The sequence below is a fragment of the Cryptotermes secundus genome, unplaced genomic scaffold (assembly GCF_002891405.2).
Source record: "Cryptotermes secundus unplaced genomic scaffold, Csec_1.0 scaffold685, whole genome shotgun sequence".
Classification (NCBI taxonomy): domain Eukaryota; kingdom Metazoa; phylum Arthropoda; class Insecta; order Blattodea; family Kalotermitidae; genus Cryptotermes; species Cryptotermes secundus.
The window spans coordinates 430224-451216 of NW_019734365.1; the positions used below are offsets into that span (position 1 = coordinate 430224).

Genomic DNA, 20993 nt, shown 5'->3' on the forward strand with positions numbered 1-20993 from the left:
TTATTCACTAGAGGAATATTTTAATATAATACAATAATATACTTTATAATTTTATTCTGATTTTATATTCATAATGTTTATATTTTTGATACTATTATATTTATATCTTGATTTTAGCATACTGTGCAGAAATGTGATAAATCCATTATATGTTTATTCTTATTTTATTGTACCTATTTTATTGTTGACAAAGCTCTGTATAGGAACTGTTTTTTCTTTTATAATTATCTTTGACATGTTCTACATCCTGTGGAATGTTTGTCAATAACGATTTATGGAACAAATAAATAAATTAATGAATGAATGAATGAATGTATGTAGGAACTACTGTTAGTTCATCGGAACTCTAGCCGTGGTAGAGGGGTCATACCATCTCTTGCGGAGCTGGGGAAGCAGTCTTATCAGCTTACATCAGCATGGGTACTACCAGTTTGGAATGTAGCGTCTTGGAGTGCGGTCAGGTGTATAGTATGTTGTGTAACTACTCCTGGTCTCCGTAGGCATTGTTTTCCACTCAGGGAGTAGCTCTGAACATCATCATAGCAAGCATACAGCTTCACGTGCTCCACAACGGGTTTACCTTTCCGCGTGGCTAAAGTTACGAGGCACTAACTATACGCTACCATCAACACAACAAATATTTCAGTATTACATTTAGATTTCTATTTACTGCAACATGTTTTGGTCATACATGACCATCATCAGGCAGGAATACGTATAGTTATTGAAATACCAATACAACAGGATGCAACCAATGAAAATAATCATAACTTTGTTAAATGGAAACAAAAAAAAATTGGTACTTGTTAAGAATGCTATTCCACTTCAAATTATGAACATTTTTCAACTGTCCTTGAATTCAGATGCTTGTAGTGCTATTTATTTTCAGTATTGTCCCGTTCATTTTCTGCACTGGTCCCAGGTGAAACATCATCTGTCACTTGGAATAATGCAAGGAAAGTGTGTGCGGTAAATATAGATTCTCCCTTCACAATGCCTGTATGCTTAAAGTGGTTGAATGTACAGAACAAAATTGCAGGGGAAAAGCTTCATGTGTGTGAAACATCCCTGAGAGGATGGAGACAAAGAATCTTCTCCTGTAAACAAACATGTTGAGATGATAATTCTGAAGCCAAAACATGGAAATTTCTGTCCCATCAAAAGATTTGTAATTATATATGTGAAACATGGATGTAATAAAGACTACAATCTTCTGGATTGTAATGCCTCACAGTCTGAAGAAAGCTCAACATTTTAGAGAAACATACTATATCAGTCTTCAGGTTCAAAGAGCAAGAAACCAGCAGAATTAGGCAGTGAGCAATGAGCCACTTTGTTTGTATTAGCACCCAAACATTTTCAAAGTTGTAACATGCATAAAATAGTGGCTGTAGTCCTCCAGAAGGGACAGTCTGAGTCAAACTGTCAAGTATCATGGGCATATGTGACCAGTGCAGTGAGAAACAGACATACAATAATGTCTGTTAAGTACCCTGTTACTGTTTACATTGTTTATGAAACTTATTACAATGTAAGTTATACAGAATCTATTAATCCAATATTCACATAATTACAAGCATTAGAGAAATGACATTTAATTATTCATAATATACAAAATATGTATATCCATTTATTTCAATATATGTGGAATGTAAGGAGTCTGCAATAGAATTAGCTAAGTATAAGTTACACCTGTCCCATGTAGAGGCGGGTTACAATACCTCCACTGTAGCACTGCAATTTGTAGATGACAAAAAGGCAATCCAGTGCCTGGGATTATAACTGGGCCACCCTGTCACTGGGAAACAAAAATACAGTTACCTGGTCCTCAGGTTGGGAGTTGGATGCAAGGCTGATGACCTTCCTTGATAAAAAAATTACTGCTGCATATTCCAAGGCAGTAAAAACTGGATAGTCTTAATTCAAAACAACCTGAAAATAGGCACATTGAATGTCTTGACCATTGTACAGACCCAGAGCACATAAAATGTTATTTGATCAACTAAAAATACAGTGATGTTAAAGCTCTGGGTGAAAAAACTGAAACCTAGCCAGGAATAGATAAATCTGGCAGAATCTTCTATGGCCCAAAAAGAGTTGTTTTGTCAATAATTGTGATAAGGTGGATTTAGTGGGAGTATAGACATCACATGGGACAGGGGCAGCCCTGACTCATAAGGATGACTGCACATTTTTCAATGGAAATGGGAATGAGAATTATGAATTCGTACATAAGGGAAACTTAAGACATGAAATCAGCAGGCATTTCAGGAATAAAAATAGGGAATATCTGAAAGACAAAATCGATGAGCTTGCAATGAACAGTAAGAACAAGAACATTAGAGACCTGTATAGAGGAATAAATGACTTTAAATGGGGTTACCAGCCTAGCAGTAACTTAGTGAAGGATGAGAATGGTGATCTGTTTGCAGACTGTCATTCTTTTGAATGTTGTATAGTTTATCATTGTTTGGAACAGTTATTACCTAACCCATCATGTCACCACTTATAATCTTGATCTCAGTTTTTTCTTGTCAACTACTATTTCACCATACATCATTACACTGTCCTCTTCTTGCATCTTCTCTGCTGGCACTGAATTAAACTCCTGACTGACAGCATGAACTGTGTGTGCTATGTCTGTTTCTCTCTGCACTGATCGCACACATTCTTGCTACCTGACAGTGTGACTCAGGCTGTCCTGTCTGGGGGTCTGCATCCACTATTTTATACAGGCTTATCACCAAAATGCAGGGCAAAATCATGACATAAAGATAAGAAACAGATGTTTTGAAAATGTGGCACAGTTCAGATATTTGGGAACAACGATAACAGATCGAAACCTGATTCAGGAGGAAATTAAGAGGCGATTGAACTCGGGTAATGCTTGGTATCATTCAGTCCAGAACCTTTTGTCTTCTTGTCTGTTGTCCAAAAACATAAAAATTAGAATATACAAAACTATAATTTTGCCTGTGGTTCTGTATGGGTGTGAAACTTGGTCTCTGACATTAAGGGAGGAACATAGACTGAGGGTGTTTGAGAACAGGATGTTGAGGAGAATATTTGGACCGAAGAGAGATGAAGTGACAGGAGGTTGGAGAAAACTGCATAATGAGGAGCTTCATAACTTGTACTCTTCTCCAAGTATAATTAGAATTATCAAGTCAAGGAGGATGAAATGGGCAGGTCATGTAGCAAGAATAGGGGAGACAAGGAATGTATAGGATATTGGTGGGAAAGTCAGAAGGAAAGAGACCACAGGGAAGACCAGGGCGTAGGTAGGTGGACAATATTAGAATGGATCTTAAGAGAGATAGGATGGGATGGTATGGATTTGATAAATCTGGCTCAGGACAGGGACCAATGGAGGGCTCTTGTGAACATGGTAATGAACCTTCGGGTTCAATAAAATGCTGGGAAATTCTTGAGTAGCTGCAGAATTAGGGGCTCCTCCAGAAGGGCTCAGCACCATGAGTAACTAAGTAAGTAGAACTTCAAGAATATTTGGTTGCTAATATAAAAGAGGTGGCCCACTACTTTCCCAGAAAAGTCCAGAACAGGCGTGGGAGGGAGACTCTCGTGTTATGAGAAGGAAATACTGTCACTAGACTTTAATGATCTTGACATGACTTCACCATACACCACTGCACACTGTCCTCTTCTTTTGTCTTGCAATGAACCAACTTATGATTCATTGTGTGCATCAGTGCAGGTCTACTTCAATATATGGCTACGCTATGTCCACAATCAAGTAGGACAGGTCTACTTCAATATATGGCTACGCTATGTCCACAATCAAGTAGGACTGAACTCAGACATCAGTGTACCAATGATGACATGAATTAGGCCTCTACTTCTGGTAAATCAAGTTATTTGTGCCATATCTTTATATTTAACTGTCTACATTTCTATTTGAAATTCCTCAGTTTGTCATTAGACCACATATTCAGCAATCTTTATCACTGTGTCAACATCCAATACTTCTTACAGTTCACTGTGTGGACGGACAATAAATGAGAATTAAGATTATTCTGGAAACAAGTGACATGTTTTAAGAAGAAATAAACCATGGAATTCTTCAGCATTCCTCCACATTTCCCTCAGAATGTCTTAGATCTAACTCTCACTTCCTGCAGTTTTGTTTACAATGGCACAACTTCATGGTCTATTGAGTAAGGTGCAGTGTGAAGGAAATATACCCCTTTTTCAACGTTTCATATACAAGAATAGATAGATTTGCATGTGGATCACATCTGTATTTTCAGATTGAAAACTTGAATAAAAGGTGAAACCTGTACATGCATTAATACAGTAAGGCAACCATATTAACAATCAAATTAAGTAACATAAGTTGCTATTGGATTTTTTGCTATTTCAAACCTGCCTGGATACAAAAAACATATGTACAATAAATTTGATTTGTTTCATTCTGGTCTGTCAAACTAACAATATTATAAAAGGATAAAACAGTTCTGTCCAGTGTGACTGGTGACACCAGTACAATAATTATGAAGTGAAAAAGAGGCAAATTAATAATAATGAAGAAATGCTATCATTATCATGATTTGTATGCTGTGACTTTGTAGCAACTGCTGCAACTGAAATGCAGATAGCTCTGATCATAATGTTCTTACTAGCACTTTGACATCAATTTCAATATCAACAGCTTAAATCAAATACCTATATTATATTGACAGAAGGGGAAAAATAGGATGGTATCTTCATATCACTAGTCACCTTAAGTGATGCAAAACTGATGTGTGTCATGAGCGCCAAACATTACCACCAAGCAGTGTAGTCCAGTCAGCAGACTTCCATGAAGATGCATCTATGGAACTCTCACTGAGGATATCAGAGTTTTTCCTAGAGATAGGCAGGGATGTTGCATCCATTCCTACCTCTGGGTTTGGAATCAGAAGGGTCTTCACAGATGGAAGTTCAGCTGAAGCTGAGTTAACAAGTGGTAAAACATTTTGCCTCAAACTTTCTTTTGATGCAATATCTACAGGGACAAATTTTGAATCAGTGTCTTCCAGCTGCTGGCACGCAGTTGGCAATGAAAAATTTGTCCAGAATGCTATATTAGGCACACTCTGGCTGGAAAAGGAAACACATTCTGGTATCCCAGGTTTATGCTGAAGCTCATTAAATAGTGATGATTCTCTTCTCCTGGTTCTGAATCTAATCCTGTCAAGAAACTTATTCTGCCATGAATGACTTCTGTCATGACCAAAATTCTTCTCAATGTGCTCATCTGTAATAAGGGGAGCACTGACAGAGTGCTTTAAAATTACTTCATGCCCTAGTGCTTCAGGATTGGGCGATGCTGAGATCTGCTGAATTCTCTTCTTACATAGGTCACAGTACAAAGGTTCATCAGGTTTGGTTTTCAAAACTGGAAAATCATGGTCTGCGAATTTCACATCTGGGATATCTAAACTGTTATATCTGTTATGTATGGGGTATTTGTATTTACCATCATAGGCACTGGAATACAGTTTTTCCATTTCTAATTCATGATTATAAAGATATTTACTATCTGAAGAGTCAGTCATAGGTTTCCAGCGGACACCTTTCTTTGCTCTTGAACTGCTACCAGAGCTTGCCAAAGAACTATTTCTCTTGACAGGTATCAACTTAGGCAAACTCTTAAATTTTCCAATTAGAGCCCTTCTGCAACTAGGACTAAGCTTAGGTTCTGTAAGACTAGAAATTGAGGAACTGACTGGCCTCACATTCAGCAAGTCACCACCAGAAAAGGAATGATGTTTTTGCTGTTCATATGTTAGAGGTGAATACTGTTGTGGTTGTGACTGTGGCAAAGGTGTATCTATTCCTGGCTGAGATACATCCACATCTATGGATATTTCTGACATCTGTAAGCTGTCTGACTTGCAGAGAGTAGATGAGCTGGACCATTGTGTCAGGATCAATGAAGGTCTCCTCCCTGGTGCACTTTCAGACCGTGCTAATGGCTTTGATCCTTTTGAATGATACTCCTTTGGTGGTCCAGAATTCATACTAGAATATCAGAATGATTTAAATTAAAAAAAAAACGGTTTATGATTATGATTAAAGTAAGTTACATTCTTATATTAAATTTCTATAGCGGTATTTTCTGCTGGACACTGTACATTGTCTGAATAAAAAAAAAACATACAGATTTCCTCATACAAAGGCTACAGCCTTATTAATGCCTAGTCTGGCATTGGCTGCCATGTGCATGGATACACAGCAATGACAGTGCCGCTCAAATACTGAATGATAATGTCTGCATTTGAAAATGGCAACCATAAAAATCTACTCTCTGTAACATTACACCAGTTATTAAAGTAGGTACGGTACAACATTCAAATACACTTCTTAACAATGTCAATATCCTGCAGCAGAAGCTGGTTTAGTTTGGTTTCTATGATAATCTCAAGGTTTCTGGTCAAAAGTCTGCAAATTAGTATAATTTGTTTCCATAGACCCTTCTGATGTTATATAATCTGTGACACTGAGGAGCTGTCAAGACATAAAGACCCAAAGAATATAAACTTCTACAGGTTTCCTGACAAATGGAAAGCAAAAATGTTTATACCGTATTACTTCGAATATGAGACACCCTTGAATTTAAGATGTATCCAATTATTAAATGACAGTTTAGGAAGAAATCAGAAGGGTGTAATTATTTCAACGAGTTCATTTAGAACATAGCAATTAAAACAACAAAATATTTGAACACATTTCAAGATAAAAGTAATGGAAAATATACCAGAATGAAATGGAAATTTAAAATTTTCACTACATGCAAATTCTTTACTATCTTTTTCATTTAATCAGAAAGTTCATCCAATGATCCTTCAACCACACTCTCATTCTCTAAAGATGATACACCCTCACCACTTAGTTCACTGTCATCCCAAAGAATGTCACCGTGTGTTCTGTCTTCCGCATTAGACAAACAGCACTTTAAAAATGATTTTGTAATAATAATGACTGGAACTTCTTTCCAAGCTTTTCCAGTCCACTATTACTGACACTGATGCCCTTTCTATTTTTATGCTAGGTGTCAATATATGATTGTCTTTATTCAGCCAGGCATCATAGTGTTTACCGACAAGATGCCTGAATGGTTTGTTAACTGACACATCAAATGATTGTAATAGACATGTCATGCCACTAAGAATTATCATTAAATCGTTGTTTTTGTTCCTTACCCTATTTCTGCTTCTATCAGAGAGATGGTCACAAAATGCATTCACTGCAAGCGTACTCTGTAGCTTTGATAATGCACAAGGCTGATCTTCCCATACACATCCAAGGCAGTTTCCCATTAACTCCATGGTAATTCATGTATTTTTGAGGGACTGAACTATTACTACATCTTTGCAAAATTTTCCTTTGGCACTGTCTTCCTGTTTAATATTATGCATGGTGGTAATGTATTGTCATTTGAAGTTATATATAGCATGACAGTAACTGTAACTTCTCGTAGCCTGTGGTTTTCATTGCCACTTGCTCTTCCCCTTCAAAATTTAAGGTACAACTGCGAGGCATGCAAAAAAAAATACTGCAGTTTCATCTGCATTGTCAATTTGACTTAAAGCATACTTATTCCTTCAGTGTGGTCCAAAAACAAAATACTGAAATTCAATCAGTTGAGTTTCAAATTGCAAAGGAAGTTTTTGACTAATTTTCATCCTTCATCATAATGATAATTTCCTCTCTCCATAAAGTTTCCACGCCATCCACAACTACCCTTGAAAGGTAAATTACTGTTTCTAGCACATTCTTTTGCTTTAGGCATTAAGACTTCGCTAGTTATAGGTAAGCCCTTATTTTGTAAATCTTTGAAATACTCAGAAACAAAGGCACCAGTCTCAGGATTTCTCCCCTTCCTTGGTCCAGGAAAAGACTTTCTATTTGTCATATATGAAAACAGTTCTGTTTCTAAACTTCCCCAATGATGTACACATGCCTCTTGTGAATGTGGCATCATATGTAAAATGTTTTTCCAACAGGCAAAAAGTAATAGAAAACTGAACACACCTAAACGATAAGAACATAAGGTTGTTGACTCACAGTTAAAGGTGGGGGGGGGATGGTGTGGTTTGATGTCTCACTCCAAATGTGTTTACAATAGGTTCTTTCCAGGCTACCCTGTGGTCAGTTTACAAATGGGTGAATAGTTCCTTGAATTTAAGAAGCACCTCAATTTCCCAACAAGAAAAAATGTGCATCTCATATCTGAAGTAATACAAATATAACTACTATCCACTAGTGACTATTCATTTGTGAAACAATGTCCACAGACGCTTTGTTGAACTCTTCTGCATTACATACTGCTGGAAATAAGTAATTTTTTTTCCAACTTGTTGACAAACAGGAAATTCAAAATATTGTTCACACATTGATTCAAGGGTTCCTTTTCTTCTTCTTCTTCTTCTTCTTCTTTTGAGCATATGCCTTGGATGATGCCAGTTTCTGTGAGCTGTCGTTGGTTTTCAGGCTGCACCAGAGAGTGTTTCCTTCTTGTTTGACCATCAAGCATACAGCATGTGATATCTACTAAGCTACAGTGCAATAGTGCAGGAAAGAAGACCACAGCCTTTGTAATAAACCCTTCTGTCATCCTCTGACATCAAAAATGATAATTTTAAACCTTAAAAACACAAAAATGTTATCCTATACAAGTATGTAAAACTAAATGAAAGTAGCAGGGCCCACACATTTTGTAGAGACAGGTAAAGTAGACAGGAGAAGAGCATTAATAACCCAAATTACTAGGGGAACAAGCTCAACATATTCTGACAAATGTACAATAGTGAGATTTAATATAAAGGAACCCCTCCATATTTTATGTCAATCAAATGGGGATGAATCTAATCCAGGTTGCTCAATTTTTTTGATAATCACATGATGTTGTAAATGGATTAACAAGATGTAAATATATGGCTATCTTCTTCTGACACTGTACATAAATGTATTGAGAAATACTATGGTAAATTAGAATTAGCATACCTGCAACAGTATATTCATGATAATTTGGAAAAACAAAGAATTACATTAGGATAATCGATGCTCAATTTTGTTGCCACCTGCAAGATTCTTTCATTATCAGTGCTTCATTTCACACACAATAGAAGTCTAATGTAACCAGTACAGCTTGTTTAAAAACAAATTCTTATGCACCACTAATTTAATGTTTAGCAGAAAAATATTCTTCAGTTTTAAACAGAGTACTTTCAAGAATTTATGCTGCCCCAAGTGCTTTTTTAGCTTAATCGGTAATTTATCTATTATGTCAAAATTCACACTGATGTTCCGCGATCGGTCCGCCATGTTTAAAAGCGAAAAAAGTATTAATGCATGCACGGTCTGCAAAGTGTTAAAAGGTCCGTTTTTTAAGCTTTTTGTTCAAAATGCACAAAATGTAACGTACTAAAATTCACATACCTCGGTTCTAATACTGTGAATTCAGCAGGTTGTGCCAGACCCTCTTCCAAATGGCAGACAGATATGTGGTCAACCTCCAGGTTCTCAGGATACTTGAAGATGTTTTTACTAGATTGGGGTTGATTCCTGTCAACAATGAGATAAAATGCTATGTTTACTTATGTTACTATGTTCACTTATATCATTCACTGCTGTTTTTACTTTCAGAAGTACACTACCACAATAAATGGAATATTAAATAAAATAAAGACAACTAAAAAGGAGAATGAAGGATTGTCTGCTAATTCAAGTGCTCTAAATGGATAGCATACTTGGTTATTATGGTCAGAAGTGTAATGGAAGGCAGAAGAGACAACCTTACCTGAGACTGTTCATGTACAGGACTGGCAAGTGATAGACCTAGAAAAGAGAGAGTATCTTACATGCACAGGGTATAAGGGCTGAAGTGTATATTGGGTCGGGTGGAAGGATGGGAGAGGTAACGGTGGACAATCTTACCGCCAGATACCTGCAGCTGCTGCAGCAGTAGAGCCAAATGTAGCAGCCTTAAGATTCTGTACTGAACCTCCAGGTGTCATTCGTTCCTCGTCTTCTTCCATTATCTCTGGTAGGTACATAGCATACTTCTCTTCTGGAACTCTGTGAAACAACAACACAATAAGTTAATCCTCTCTAGACACTTGGTGTTCATGTCATGAATATCTGCCTTTGGAAGGCATGCATTAGCCTGCAAAACTTTCACATATCAGTATGCAAATTTTGAGAAACTGAAATATATATTGAATTTTTACTTCTGATGGAAACATTGATGGTCCCAAACAAAAACATTTTTGCTAGCCTTTTCTAGCCATAACCTTTTGGCCCTGAAGTTTAAACTGGCAAGAAAAATGGTAAAGCAAACATCTGGTTATTCGGAATCCAGGCATCCAAAATTCTCCTGCAACTGGCAAATACTTCAAAAAACTGTGATGCACAAATGTTCACCACCAGATAGTAGTCCTCCCAGGGATCACTAGCAGCACTCCTCATCTTCCCACAGCCAGATACCCTTAAAGCCATTGTGATGCATGATTACAACAGGGGCAATTGAATTTGTGGTTGTGATATAGTTTATCCAAAATCTTTGACCCATCAATCTGCTGTGTCTTAGAGCAAAAATGTGTTGCTTTGACTTTGAAACAGAAAATAAAAGTAATAAAAGATTGGAAAATGTTGAAGACTGTGTGAAAATTGGGTTCTGTAAGAGTTCTCATCATGCAACCATCAGATTCATGTAACTACGGCATTCTATTTCTCACACATACTGTATAACAGAGAGTTTGCTGTACAAAAGTCTGTCTCTCAATATTTGAAATCAAGTATGTTGCATATACTGTTTCAGTCATGAAAGAGTGTGCGCACATGCATGTGGGTATTCACAGATCCTTGTACTAAGAATTCCAAAATTTGGAACTTTTAGTTAATACCAAGAGTTCTTTGGGCAAGCTTATTATACATCCAGAGAGTTCTCAGAACATCGTGTCGGCAGACACTGTGGGATCCCCTGGAAAACTGAAGGTCATTCATTCAGTGATCTCCTGATCAGTGAGTCAGTCAGTGTTACACCATTGAGTGTTATAGAAGCTTCTTTCTATTTTGCTCTGTTCTGTGTGACATACAATTTAGAACAAAGAGTTTTCATTTATAACTCTTATGTGAAAAGAAAACTCATGTAAATCTTGCAGGAGAAAATTGTGCCAAATATTTCACAACACAACATGTCAATCTGGAGATATAATTTCCAAATTAGTGAAGAAAGTTTGAACCAATGGTACTTAAATTGACAGAAACCCGTTAAAAAGAAATAGTGTTTTAAGTGAGGAAAAACTCGATGACATCGATCACTGATTAGAAAATTCTCCTCAAAAATCTTTGCGGCAATTAGCACTATCTCAGTATTACATGGTGTGTTTTGAGAATTAATGGGGAGGATAGAGTTATTAGTAAGGGTTTGTTGGCCCCCTAGATCTCCAGATCTAAACCCCTGTCATTTTTATTTGTGGACAAAACTTAGGTGTTGTGTATGCCAACAATCCACTGACCTTGAGGCTCTAAAACGATATTCGTGAAGCAATTTAAAACATTCTGCAAAGTGAATTGCAACAAGTTTCCTGAATTCTGTTTAAAAGAATTCAGGCATGTCTCATAGCAGAGGGCAGATATTGTGAGCATCTTCTACGATGGTGAGTACAATATTAATTACTGTATTTGATTAATAATCAACAAAAGAAGTAAACAATGTGTGGTAGCTGTACAAGCTGTGCGGCAGCATTTTTCTTGGGAAGTGGTCCATCGCTTTCACAGGAAGCTGCCGATGATAAAATCAATGTCAAGTCAGCCTGTGCTCGGAACACAATGTAGTTATTCAAATGCTATATAAACTCCCTGCTGTTATGGAACCTTCAGCCAGATTACCATGCCCACAGAAGTCCATCCCACTAGATTTTGAGTAAGTTCAATTTACTTCATACTCTCAAAACCAGTCTCTCCATTCTGAAGACTGGAAATATGACTAACAACTTTTATTCTCTCCCATGCACACGCATGCACGCCCAATCCCCCCCTGCCCCCCAATCCTCTTTGTATGTCATGAAAATAACTGCAAAAAAAATTTCAATCTCGGTAATCTCTGAAAATCAACTCATCAGGTATGATACTGGCTTATGACAAAATCTGATTTCATACACTGTTAAAACTGATGAATATTTAGCAAAATACAAGGAAACAATTTATAATCTTTTTCAGCATTACAGACTTTTAGCAGTGCATGTTGTATCTGCAAAAAATGAACATTCAGGCTACAAAATATTTCAAGGAATGTGTCTGGAATGTCTACTGTACACTGGAATACACTTCCCATTTTTGTTGTTAATGTTTGGTGTAGGCTATGGAATGATAGTTACAATAAGTCTAACAAGACTGGAAAGTCTACCCGAAGTCTACACATTTAATAAATGCTGTTTTTATGATTTTGTACAACTCACTGGCCTGTTTATAGAACACACAAACCTGTGTTTTAAAATTGAACAGCATGTCTGTTATGGCATACAGACAAATTACTTTTCCACTGTATTTTATAAAATATACATATCAAAGGAAACTGTGTCTGTTAATGAGATCTACATTTACTTCAAATACCAATTTTTGACACCGTGAACCATTTTTGAACAAATTTAAAAATGCTGATAAAGTAAAGCAGGAGCTATGTTTGACAGATACATCAAACAGTTAAATCACACATGAGAATCTTTGTGTAGGCTCATAACACCAAATTTTATCTAAATGCAATCTGTATCCAATTTATGCATTTCAATCAAATAACACATTGCTAACTGCAACTCTGCTCTATGAATGGACATAAGTAAATGCTGAGATACTTGCTGCATATCATGTACAGAGCCACGGTATGTCTTCTTCTTGTAAGCAACAGATGCCTCAGTGTATGGCAGCTTCAGATTAACATCATCAAAATATTTATCCTTCACAAGTGGAGGTGAACGTGCCATAAGGGTGTCTACTCCTAGGTATGATACCTGAAAAATATAACAGGATGATCTTCATAAACCAAAGTTCTAGACTCATTTTCACTCCTATGGCTTCTGTGGGCTGAACTACTGGCTCACTTGCAAAAACATTCATCAATTCCATTATAATCTTTCTATCAGCTTGTAAGCATTATTCCTATTAGCACTGTTCTGTGGATATATGTTCTGCAGCAACTTTTAGATTTTGGAGAGAACATAGGTGGGGCTACAGTTCTATTCTATGAAAAAGCTGACTGTCACTCACAGAGATGGGAGTCAAGCAAGGGTGTCAAAGAGTAGCACTTTTAATAATTGGAAGTGGAACATCCATTTATAGGACCTGAACTGACATACAGCATCTCAGCAGGGGTTGCCAAGAAGACTGCCAGGGCCTGAGCGAACAGAGACCATAAAAAACACTTAAGTCCACAGCAGGACTCAGATGTGTGAAGGGTGTCCTTCAAGAACCTCTGCAAAAAAGATGCATGAGCTGTTAGAACTAAATAGTAACCAGCTGAGATGGGTGACAGAACTACTTACAGGGCATTGTCACCTTAAAAGACATCTTTGTCAAATAGGGACTAACCAACAGCCTCAATTGTGAGCAGTGCCTGAACAAAGACAAATCAGCCTCACATACCCCATGTGACTGTGAGGCCTTGGCTCATTCAAGATTTTGTCACTTGCAACATCATTTTGTAGAATTAGACGACTACTTAATCACCCCATTAAATAAAGTTATTTGAAACATGGGACTGCGAGCAGGCTAACTAGAAGAGAACATATCAGATGGTTAGGTATAGCAGTAATGCTTCTGACTCATATTTGTGAGGTGCTCAGTTCGAATCTCAGCTATCCTGATTGAGGTTTTTATGATTTTCCTCAGTTTCTCCAGGCAAATGCTGGAAGAGTACCTCAATTAGGTCACAAGCGCTTCCTTCCAAATTCTTTCCAAATTATCATTAATCTACAACCCATCCATTTAACACTAGTTAAATAGTAGTATAGTATATACTATATATAGGCTAGTATATTGTCTAGCTACCGAATGTATCGTTAAATAATCCACAAATACATAAAATAGATGGGGACACACAACAGACCCTAGATGATCAAAGTGTAAGGGCCTGTTTGCACCATTCCTCATTCATTCATTCATTCATTCATTCATTCATTCATTCATTCATTCATTCATTCATTCAAGATTAACTATGGCAAAAGACTGAATATTCTTCATGGGTACAATGTCTGGAGAGTGAAGGTGACCAGTAACCTGCACTTAGAGACAAGGTTAAGAATGTATAACGCTTTACCTCTACGCCACATGTTCAATTATGACATGAAACTCAGGCACAAGAACAACTTCTTTGTATAAGACTATAAACAGCAAAGCACAGCCCTACAATGACATACAGAGCAATCAATTCATTAATTTAACACATTATTTTGGAACATACAACTGAACATATTTCCTGGCTAATGTTCTGGTAACTATGCAAGCAGTCATATGTGAGTCACTCGTAGTTTGGAAAAGTGGTAAAATACTTGCGCCGAATGCATTCTGCATTCTGTATTACATTAAGCCAATGGGAAATAAATAAATAAATTGGAAATAAAGAAAAGATTATTAATTTTAATCATGAAGCATGTGGAACCAAGACCAGCAGACTAGTGGAAAGAGCAGGGAGGAAAACTTAACTACTGCTCATATAGTACCATGCAAGTGTAATCAATTATGACATGCTGCATTTTAAAGTGCTATGCAATCTTGTTCTAAACACATGTTTGTATTAAAATACTGCTCCTGCACAAAAATGAACTTAAGTTTTGTAATCTGTGATAATTATAGTTTGCATCATATCAGCATAGTACATAAGCCAACCTTTGTATGACGATCTATAAGCCAGTTGAGTTCGAAGTCTTCATCATCATCTCCAAATGGGTTTATCAATTGCTCTGCCACCTATCCCACAGAAAAAGAGTAATTTACAGACCACGTACTTTTTAAAGCAGCACATCAAACGATAAGACCAGTAAATGCTACCGAATGCTTTTATACCATGAACAGTCCCAGTCTTTCTTATGATTTATTTTGTCTAGTTACAATTTATGCAGATTACTCATTAACATCTCCCAATTACATACAGCCTGAACTGTTTTGGTTTGGCAACTGCAGAACTTCTAGAGCAAAGCAAGTAGTAGAATAATTACCAATGACGAAAACACATACAAATATGCAGCAGAATGGGAAGCATGTTACTTTTTGTGATAGAAAGGGAAGGGCATTATCATTTAAAGTTTTCCAACATAATGTATTGTCAATATATCAGAATTTCACGCAAATTCAAATTAAAGAAGTCCACTCTTATATAAATCTCCATTATTCCCAAATGTTAATGCAACTTTTATATTTTTGTGTATTACATAAAAAAGTCATAATGCATTCCTGTGACTGACAGAAATAAGCCATGCAAGTACCAGTATCTCAGATAGGTTTCACAATCGCAATTCAGCAAAACAGAGTCTAAAACATAATACTTTAATTGTTATATGTACACAGGTGGCTTGAATGACACCTAAGGTTGACAGTTTCATTAATAATTTCACACTATTTCATAAAACAGAGAAAGACAGCCATAACCTCATGTGTCTTGCCCTCATATTGCAAGTAACTTACAAGCTACACATATAACCTTTATGTGAGTGAGATGTTGTATAATGCAGAATTCTTAAAATTATTTGGTGCTAAAATCATGGAAAGTGAGGTGTTCAGTCTGAACTGGATATATGAAAAATAATCTTCTGTTATTTTAAAGTTTGCTTTCAGTCATACTCACTACACACTGAACACCAACACCTAAAAATCATAGTTCCTTCATCATGATCAATCCCAACTGAAAATTTTATGTAATCCTGTTGTGCTTTCAAGAGATTATTTTGGAATAGATTCCAATATTTTAAAACTAAAAAATGAAGTCCAAACTCTCTGAACCTCAGACATCAATGAAACTTCTACTCATTAACACTCTATACAAAAACAGCCTGGACCATGTAATTCATGCAATTAAATGATAGCTTCTCAAGCAAAGGACCAGTTTCCATTCCAAGAGAGATTTATTTGACATCTGTCATAGACAAAGGAACACTAGGACAGGCATTTATCATAACATAATCATTACCACAGGTTGTACAGCAGAAGCACATGAGGTTACAGCACCAAGGGCCTCAGTTTAACCCCCATTAAAAAACAGGATTGTTAAAGTATACAGCATACACTTAAAAGGCACAAATTTTTAACCCCATGATGAACTGTTCCCTTATAAAAAATAAAACATTAAATTTATATAAAAGTTGTAATGTAATTGAGCAACGTATGGAACGAATTAAATAAATCTGGTTTCTACTCAGTCTAAACCCAATAAAAACCTTTTGCTTTCACTCTTAGCTGTGACTGTGTTGAGGAGGCTGCATATGCACGTTTGGAAATTAATACACAGCAACCATTCTGATTATGTAAAAAATCTCAAGAACTATTTATGGAAAAAATTAACATAAAATGCCTGTAATTCTTCTCTGCTTTTTCTTGACACATATTCCTCTCTGATAAATACTTAGTGAATTACATTAACGATACCAGAAGAAACATATGTAGGTCTTTCTGTAAAATGGTAATTTAAATTCACTCACTCATTGAACTGAGCCTTTCTTGAGAAGCTGTCAATTTTAATTTAAACTGTCTAATTAAAATGAAAGTTGAATGGGGTGAAAATCTTTTTATAAGTTCCCAAATATAAAATTTCATGAAAATGTATTCAGTGGATCTCAAGTTGTTTCATTCATACAGATGGATATATGGAGTGAATGAATTTAATAAACACTCAGTAGCATTGAAAATGTCCCTAAAGAGAGTACCATGAGTAATCTTAATGAATACAGGTGGTTCAAAAGTCCTGTATCGTAGAAGTTTCTCTTTTCTTTGTAGGTTAGATACGGAAATGAAGCAGTCACTTACTACTGAAGAGAAAGTGGAACTGAAGTTGATGTGTGGAAGGCATTAACTTTCCAAAAATGCCACTGCAGATGAATTTAAACACTCAGACAGACAAGAAGTATTCAGTCATCCCTTAAGTGGAAGACCCATACCAGTGACCTGTGAAGGGATAACAATGTAGCTGGGTCAACTTGGCAGCCCACAGACATTGACAAGAAAATTAGCAAAACAGATAGGAGTAAGCCAATGATCGATTCAGAAGATGCTAACTACATAATTTTTACCCCTGTATGGTACATTTGGTGCAAGAACTATAGTGACAATAACGGTCATCAAACAGAGTTCTACAAATGATTCCTGAGTCTGGAGAGCCTTGTACCATGGGTGATGTTCATTAATGAAGCAATTATTCTTCTGATCTGAGATGGTATGGACATCACACAACTTGATTTGTTTCTTTTGGGACACCTGACTGAATGTGACATCACTGCTGCAGTTTGCAAAGACTTAAATTCTCTTGCTGGCAGCAGTTCAGGAAGTGCATACAGGTTGCAGATCAATTTGAACATTTATAACGAATAATCAGGGTACATAATTTAACATCTGTGATACAAGACTTTTGAGCTATCCTGTGAAATGCATTACAAATTTAGTACATGTGCTTGAACAACTTCTGTGGAATGTTCTACACCATTAACTGCAGTCTAAAGTGACTGAATATTGAAAGTTTGGTTGAAACTGGACAAGTCATTCCTAAGTTACGAGTAATCACACACACACACACACACACACACAGGCACATATGTTTTATGATTTTCTGTATACTTAGACATGTTACCTTGAGCAGTCCCATGTAAAAGAAGAACTGTAATATTGTGAAGACAGGCACATATATATCCACCTCCATCTGGTAGCTTTTGCTCCTTTCTTCAACATACTGCCGACCAACTAAAGCAGCCAAGAAGAATGAGTATGTTGCTATAGTCACCACCTGAAAATTTTGCTCAGCACTATTACTGCAGAACTGTTTTGCACAGAATTTCCAATTTTATGCTGCAATATTTTCTACAAATATGAGAACTGTAGTACAATACCTGGGTATATACTAGAGGAAGACTAACCCAATCAAAACTCCAGAGCAACCCACACTTGGACCGGAACTCGTTAAATTCCTGGAGCAATGAGAAAGACATTGAAACAAGAAAAGAAATGAAGGAAAGAAAAACAAATGAATGAACTCCAAGAACAAAATGAGGGAGGAAAGAAAAGAAGAAAGAAATGAAACTGTATATGGTTCACTTACAGTGTATATGTTCTGCATGAACTCCTGATTTATAAAGAGTACTATTTTCTAGGATATAATGCCATGTCAACCCTTCTATTACTATAAAGCTGACTGAAGTAGTAAAATCGATAATAAGCATCAAATTGTGCAGCAGCCAACAGAAGATTAAATAAATATATTGTTCTGATTCATATAATTTTATAACTTGTCAAGACAGAAGCACAAGAGGACCATAATGCAGTGGCCCTGATAGAGATACAAATATTTCATATTGAGGAAAAAAAATTAACAGATAAAGGCAAATGATAGCACTGACTGAAAGTAAAATCAAATGTCTACCTTTCATCTCTTACCATTATATGCCAGTTTTATTTTACTAATAATTACATAAAGAGGCTGATGTTCATTAGGAAGTATATTTTATGCCCCATGGAAACGTGAGGTTTCACCCAGACATACAATGTAAGTCGTGTGGGCCTTTGAAGTTAAGGAAAGATATTACTTATGAGAGAAAGGCATAACTGGTAGGATAATATTACAACAGACATTATGGAACAAATGTGTGAAGGTGTGGACTGGATTATTGTGAACAAGGTAATTAAGCTGTGGGTTCTATTTAAGAATGAAATTGGTTACTAAACTATCAACGTTTGAAGGAAGGTACTGCACCACGAACTAGGAGAGTGAATGAATGACGAAAATACACAGCATTAAATAAAGGCAAAATACCTGCATAATAATCTGCAGTCCATGTGAATCTGTAATGCGACTTCCTTTCTTGGTTTCTTTTAAAAGGTTGATGAACCACGTGCATGGGATCCAATATGTGTTGAACTCGACACTGGGGACAGACTGATACATCTCAAGTTCTACTGATGTCATAAAACCTGTCAATATCATTAAAGAACTCACATTATTCCATCAGGCACACTGCATAAATTTACACCATAACAATGGTTTTTGCTTGGAAGATTTCATCACCAACATAAAATCTTTTATAAATTCAGTAACAGTTAAATCACAAGATTCTTGGTAAAATTCTATTCAGAATAGTTTACTGACTCCACGGACCAGAGCCCTTCTTAAGAAGCCAACAGTTACATCAGTGATCACGAAATTCTGCACGTTATATGAACCTGAAAGATCATTACCCTGTTCAAAACAAACAGCCATTAGTTCCTACCTTAGCATATATAATTTCAGTTCACATAATCACAACACATTGAATTACCAAAACATATAATTAGCAAAGAAGCTACCAGTGCATACTCTGACAGAGTAAGGGAGCAAGACATAATACAATGGCTACCTTTGGGGGGCAAGAAGACACTCAACAAGCCCCTCAATCAGACCCTTCAGCTAGAGGCAGCAGACATAACAGGCAAAACACCCTCAAGTGCTGGCAAATGGAGGCCAGGACATTCTGGAGGAGCCAGTCCCCTCCAACAAAACAAAGAGACTACCAACAGCTTACATGCTGATGCTGTGGGAGCACCTGCCACATTCGAAAGGACTGCTCGCATGAATACAACAAAGAAGAAGAATGATGATCAAGCCAGCAAGAAGCGATGAATAGAGCTCGAGAAACAACTCAAAGCTGGTGAGTATGGACGAACAATGCTCAGGAAAGGAACAGGAGTTCGTGCAAAGAGTTGACCAACCATGGAAAACGACTGCCAGCCAGTGGGACAGTGGAAATATCACAGTTTAAATTCCCTCCCCCATACTCCACATTCAACATCATAGCCAAAAGGGATGACAATGGCCTGATCACCCAGGGCTGGATTGGTGACAAACCATGCTCATGACTATGGCCACCGGAGCTTCCGTTGACTATTGCCAGGCCAGATGCTGCTGCAGGATGGTTCAAATGGACACTGAGACAACAATGCATGATGGATCATGGGACACCCTCCCCATCCTGATGGAAGCTTTAGTGGAAATAATCCTGGGACAGGGCGCCATATGCATCTGGGTGTTCACCACCAATATCATGGATGAATTCATCTCACAACTTGATATCATGCATGCCCACGATGCATCCATGGATTTCAGGCACCATATGCTACAACTAGGTGACGAGGAAGTGCCACTGAGGCACCCTGGGGCACGGCTGCATTCAACCCCGTGTATGAATGGCAACAGCAAAGTAGCAGTGGCTCGGTGTAGTAGAACAGTGGTGGCGTGGCTGGAAGGATCCATTGGGGTGGTTGATAGCCTCACAGGTACAGGTTCCAGAGCCACCAATCAAGCTGAAGAGAGAACACTGGTCCAGCCCTCAGGGAGGGTGCCTGGAGACCACTGGTTGCAGAAGCGCACTAAGGGAGGTGTACCCACAAAAGAACCATGGTGCTTGAGATGAGCAGCACTAAGAAGGGAGCAGTTTGGGAACAGCAGTGCAAGAACCAATCCATGAAGAATGGGGGCTGTATGCAGGGGCGTAGGGTACATGGATGTGGTGGAAGCATTGCTTCCCTATAGAAAAGCAACCAAGAACATTTCTGGCAATTTTTCAATTTCGAAAAAATATTTTATACTTCAAAATATTAATTAATCTGAGAACATATATTACATATAATGAGAATATTGCAAGTTTTAATGTGTTACATAAACAATTTATCAGGATAGATCAGTTATTTTCTTCCAAAATGCAGGGAACTTTAAACTGCAACACGCGCGGAAGCAGCAGGTCTTTCGCTTCCACCCTCCC

At 37.2% G+C, this 20993-nt stretch overlaps 1 protein-coding gene across 13 annotated transcripts in view; it reads right to left on the reverse strand.

Moving 5' to 3' along the window:
* Positions 1 to 3422: 3422 nt before the first annotated feature.
* The window catches only part of LOC111868896 (bestrophin-1), a 48387-nt gene continuing 30816 nt past the window's right edge, over positions 3423 to 20993 (reverse strand). For all 13 annotated transcript variants that reach the window (XM_033753230.1, XM_023859981.2, XM_023859979.2 and 10 more), the window contains 8 exons: positions 19013 to 19170; positions 18093 to 18170; positions 17837 to 17989; positions 14890 to 14970; positions 12865 to 13016; positions 9943 to 10083; positions 9445 to 9570; positions 3423 to 6024 (listed from right to left, as the gene is read on the reverse strand). In XM_033753230.1, coding sequence (XP_033609121.1) covers positions 4767 to 6024; positions 9445 to 9570; positions 9943 to 10083; positions 12865 to 13016; positions 14890 to 14970; positions 17837 to 17989; positions 18093 to 18170; positions 19013 to 19170 — 2147 coding nt within the window. In that variant the 3' untranslated portion in view covers positions 3423 to 4766. The remainder of the gene's footprint in view (positions 6025 to 9444; positions 9571 to 9942; positions 10084 to 12864; positions 13017 to 14889; positions 14971 to 17836; positions 17990 to 18092; positions 18171 to 19012; positions 19171 to 20993) is intronic.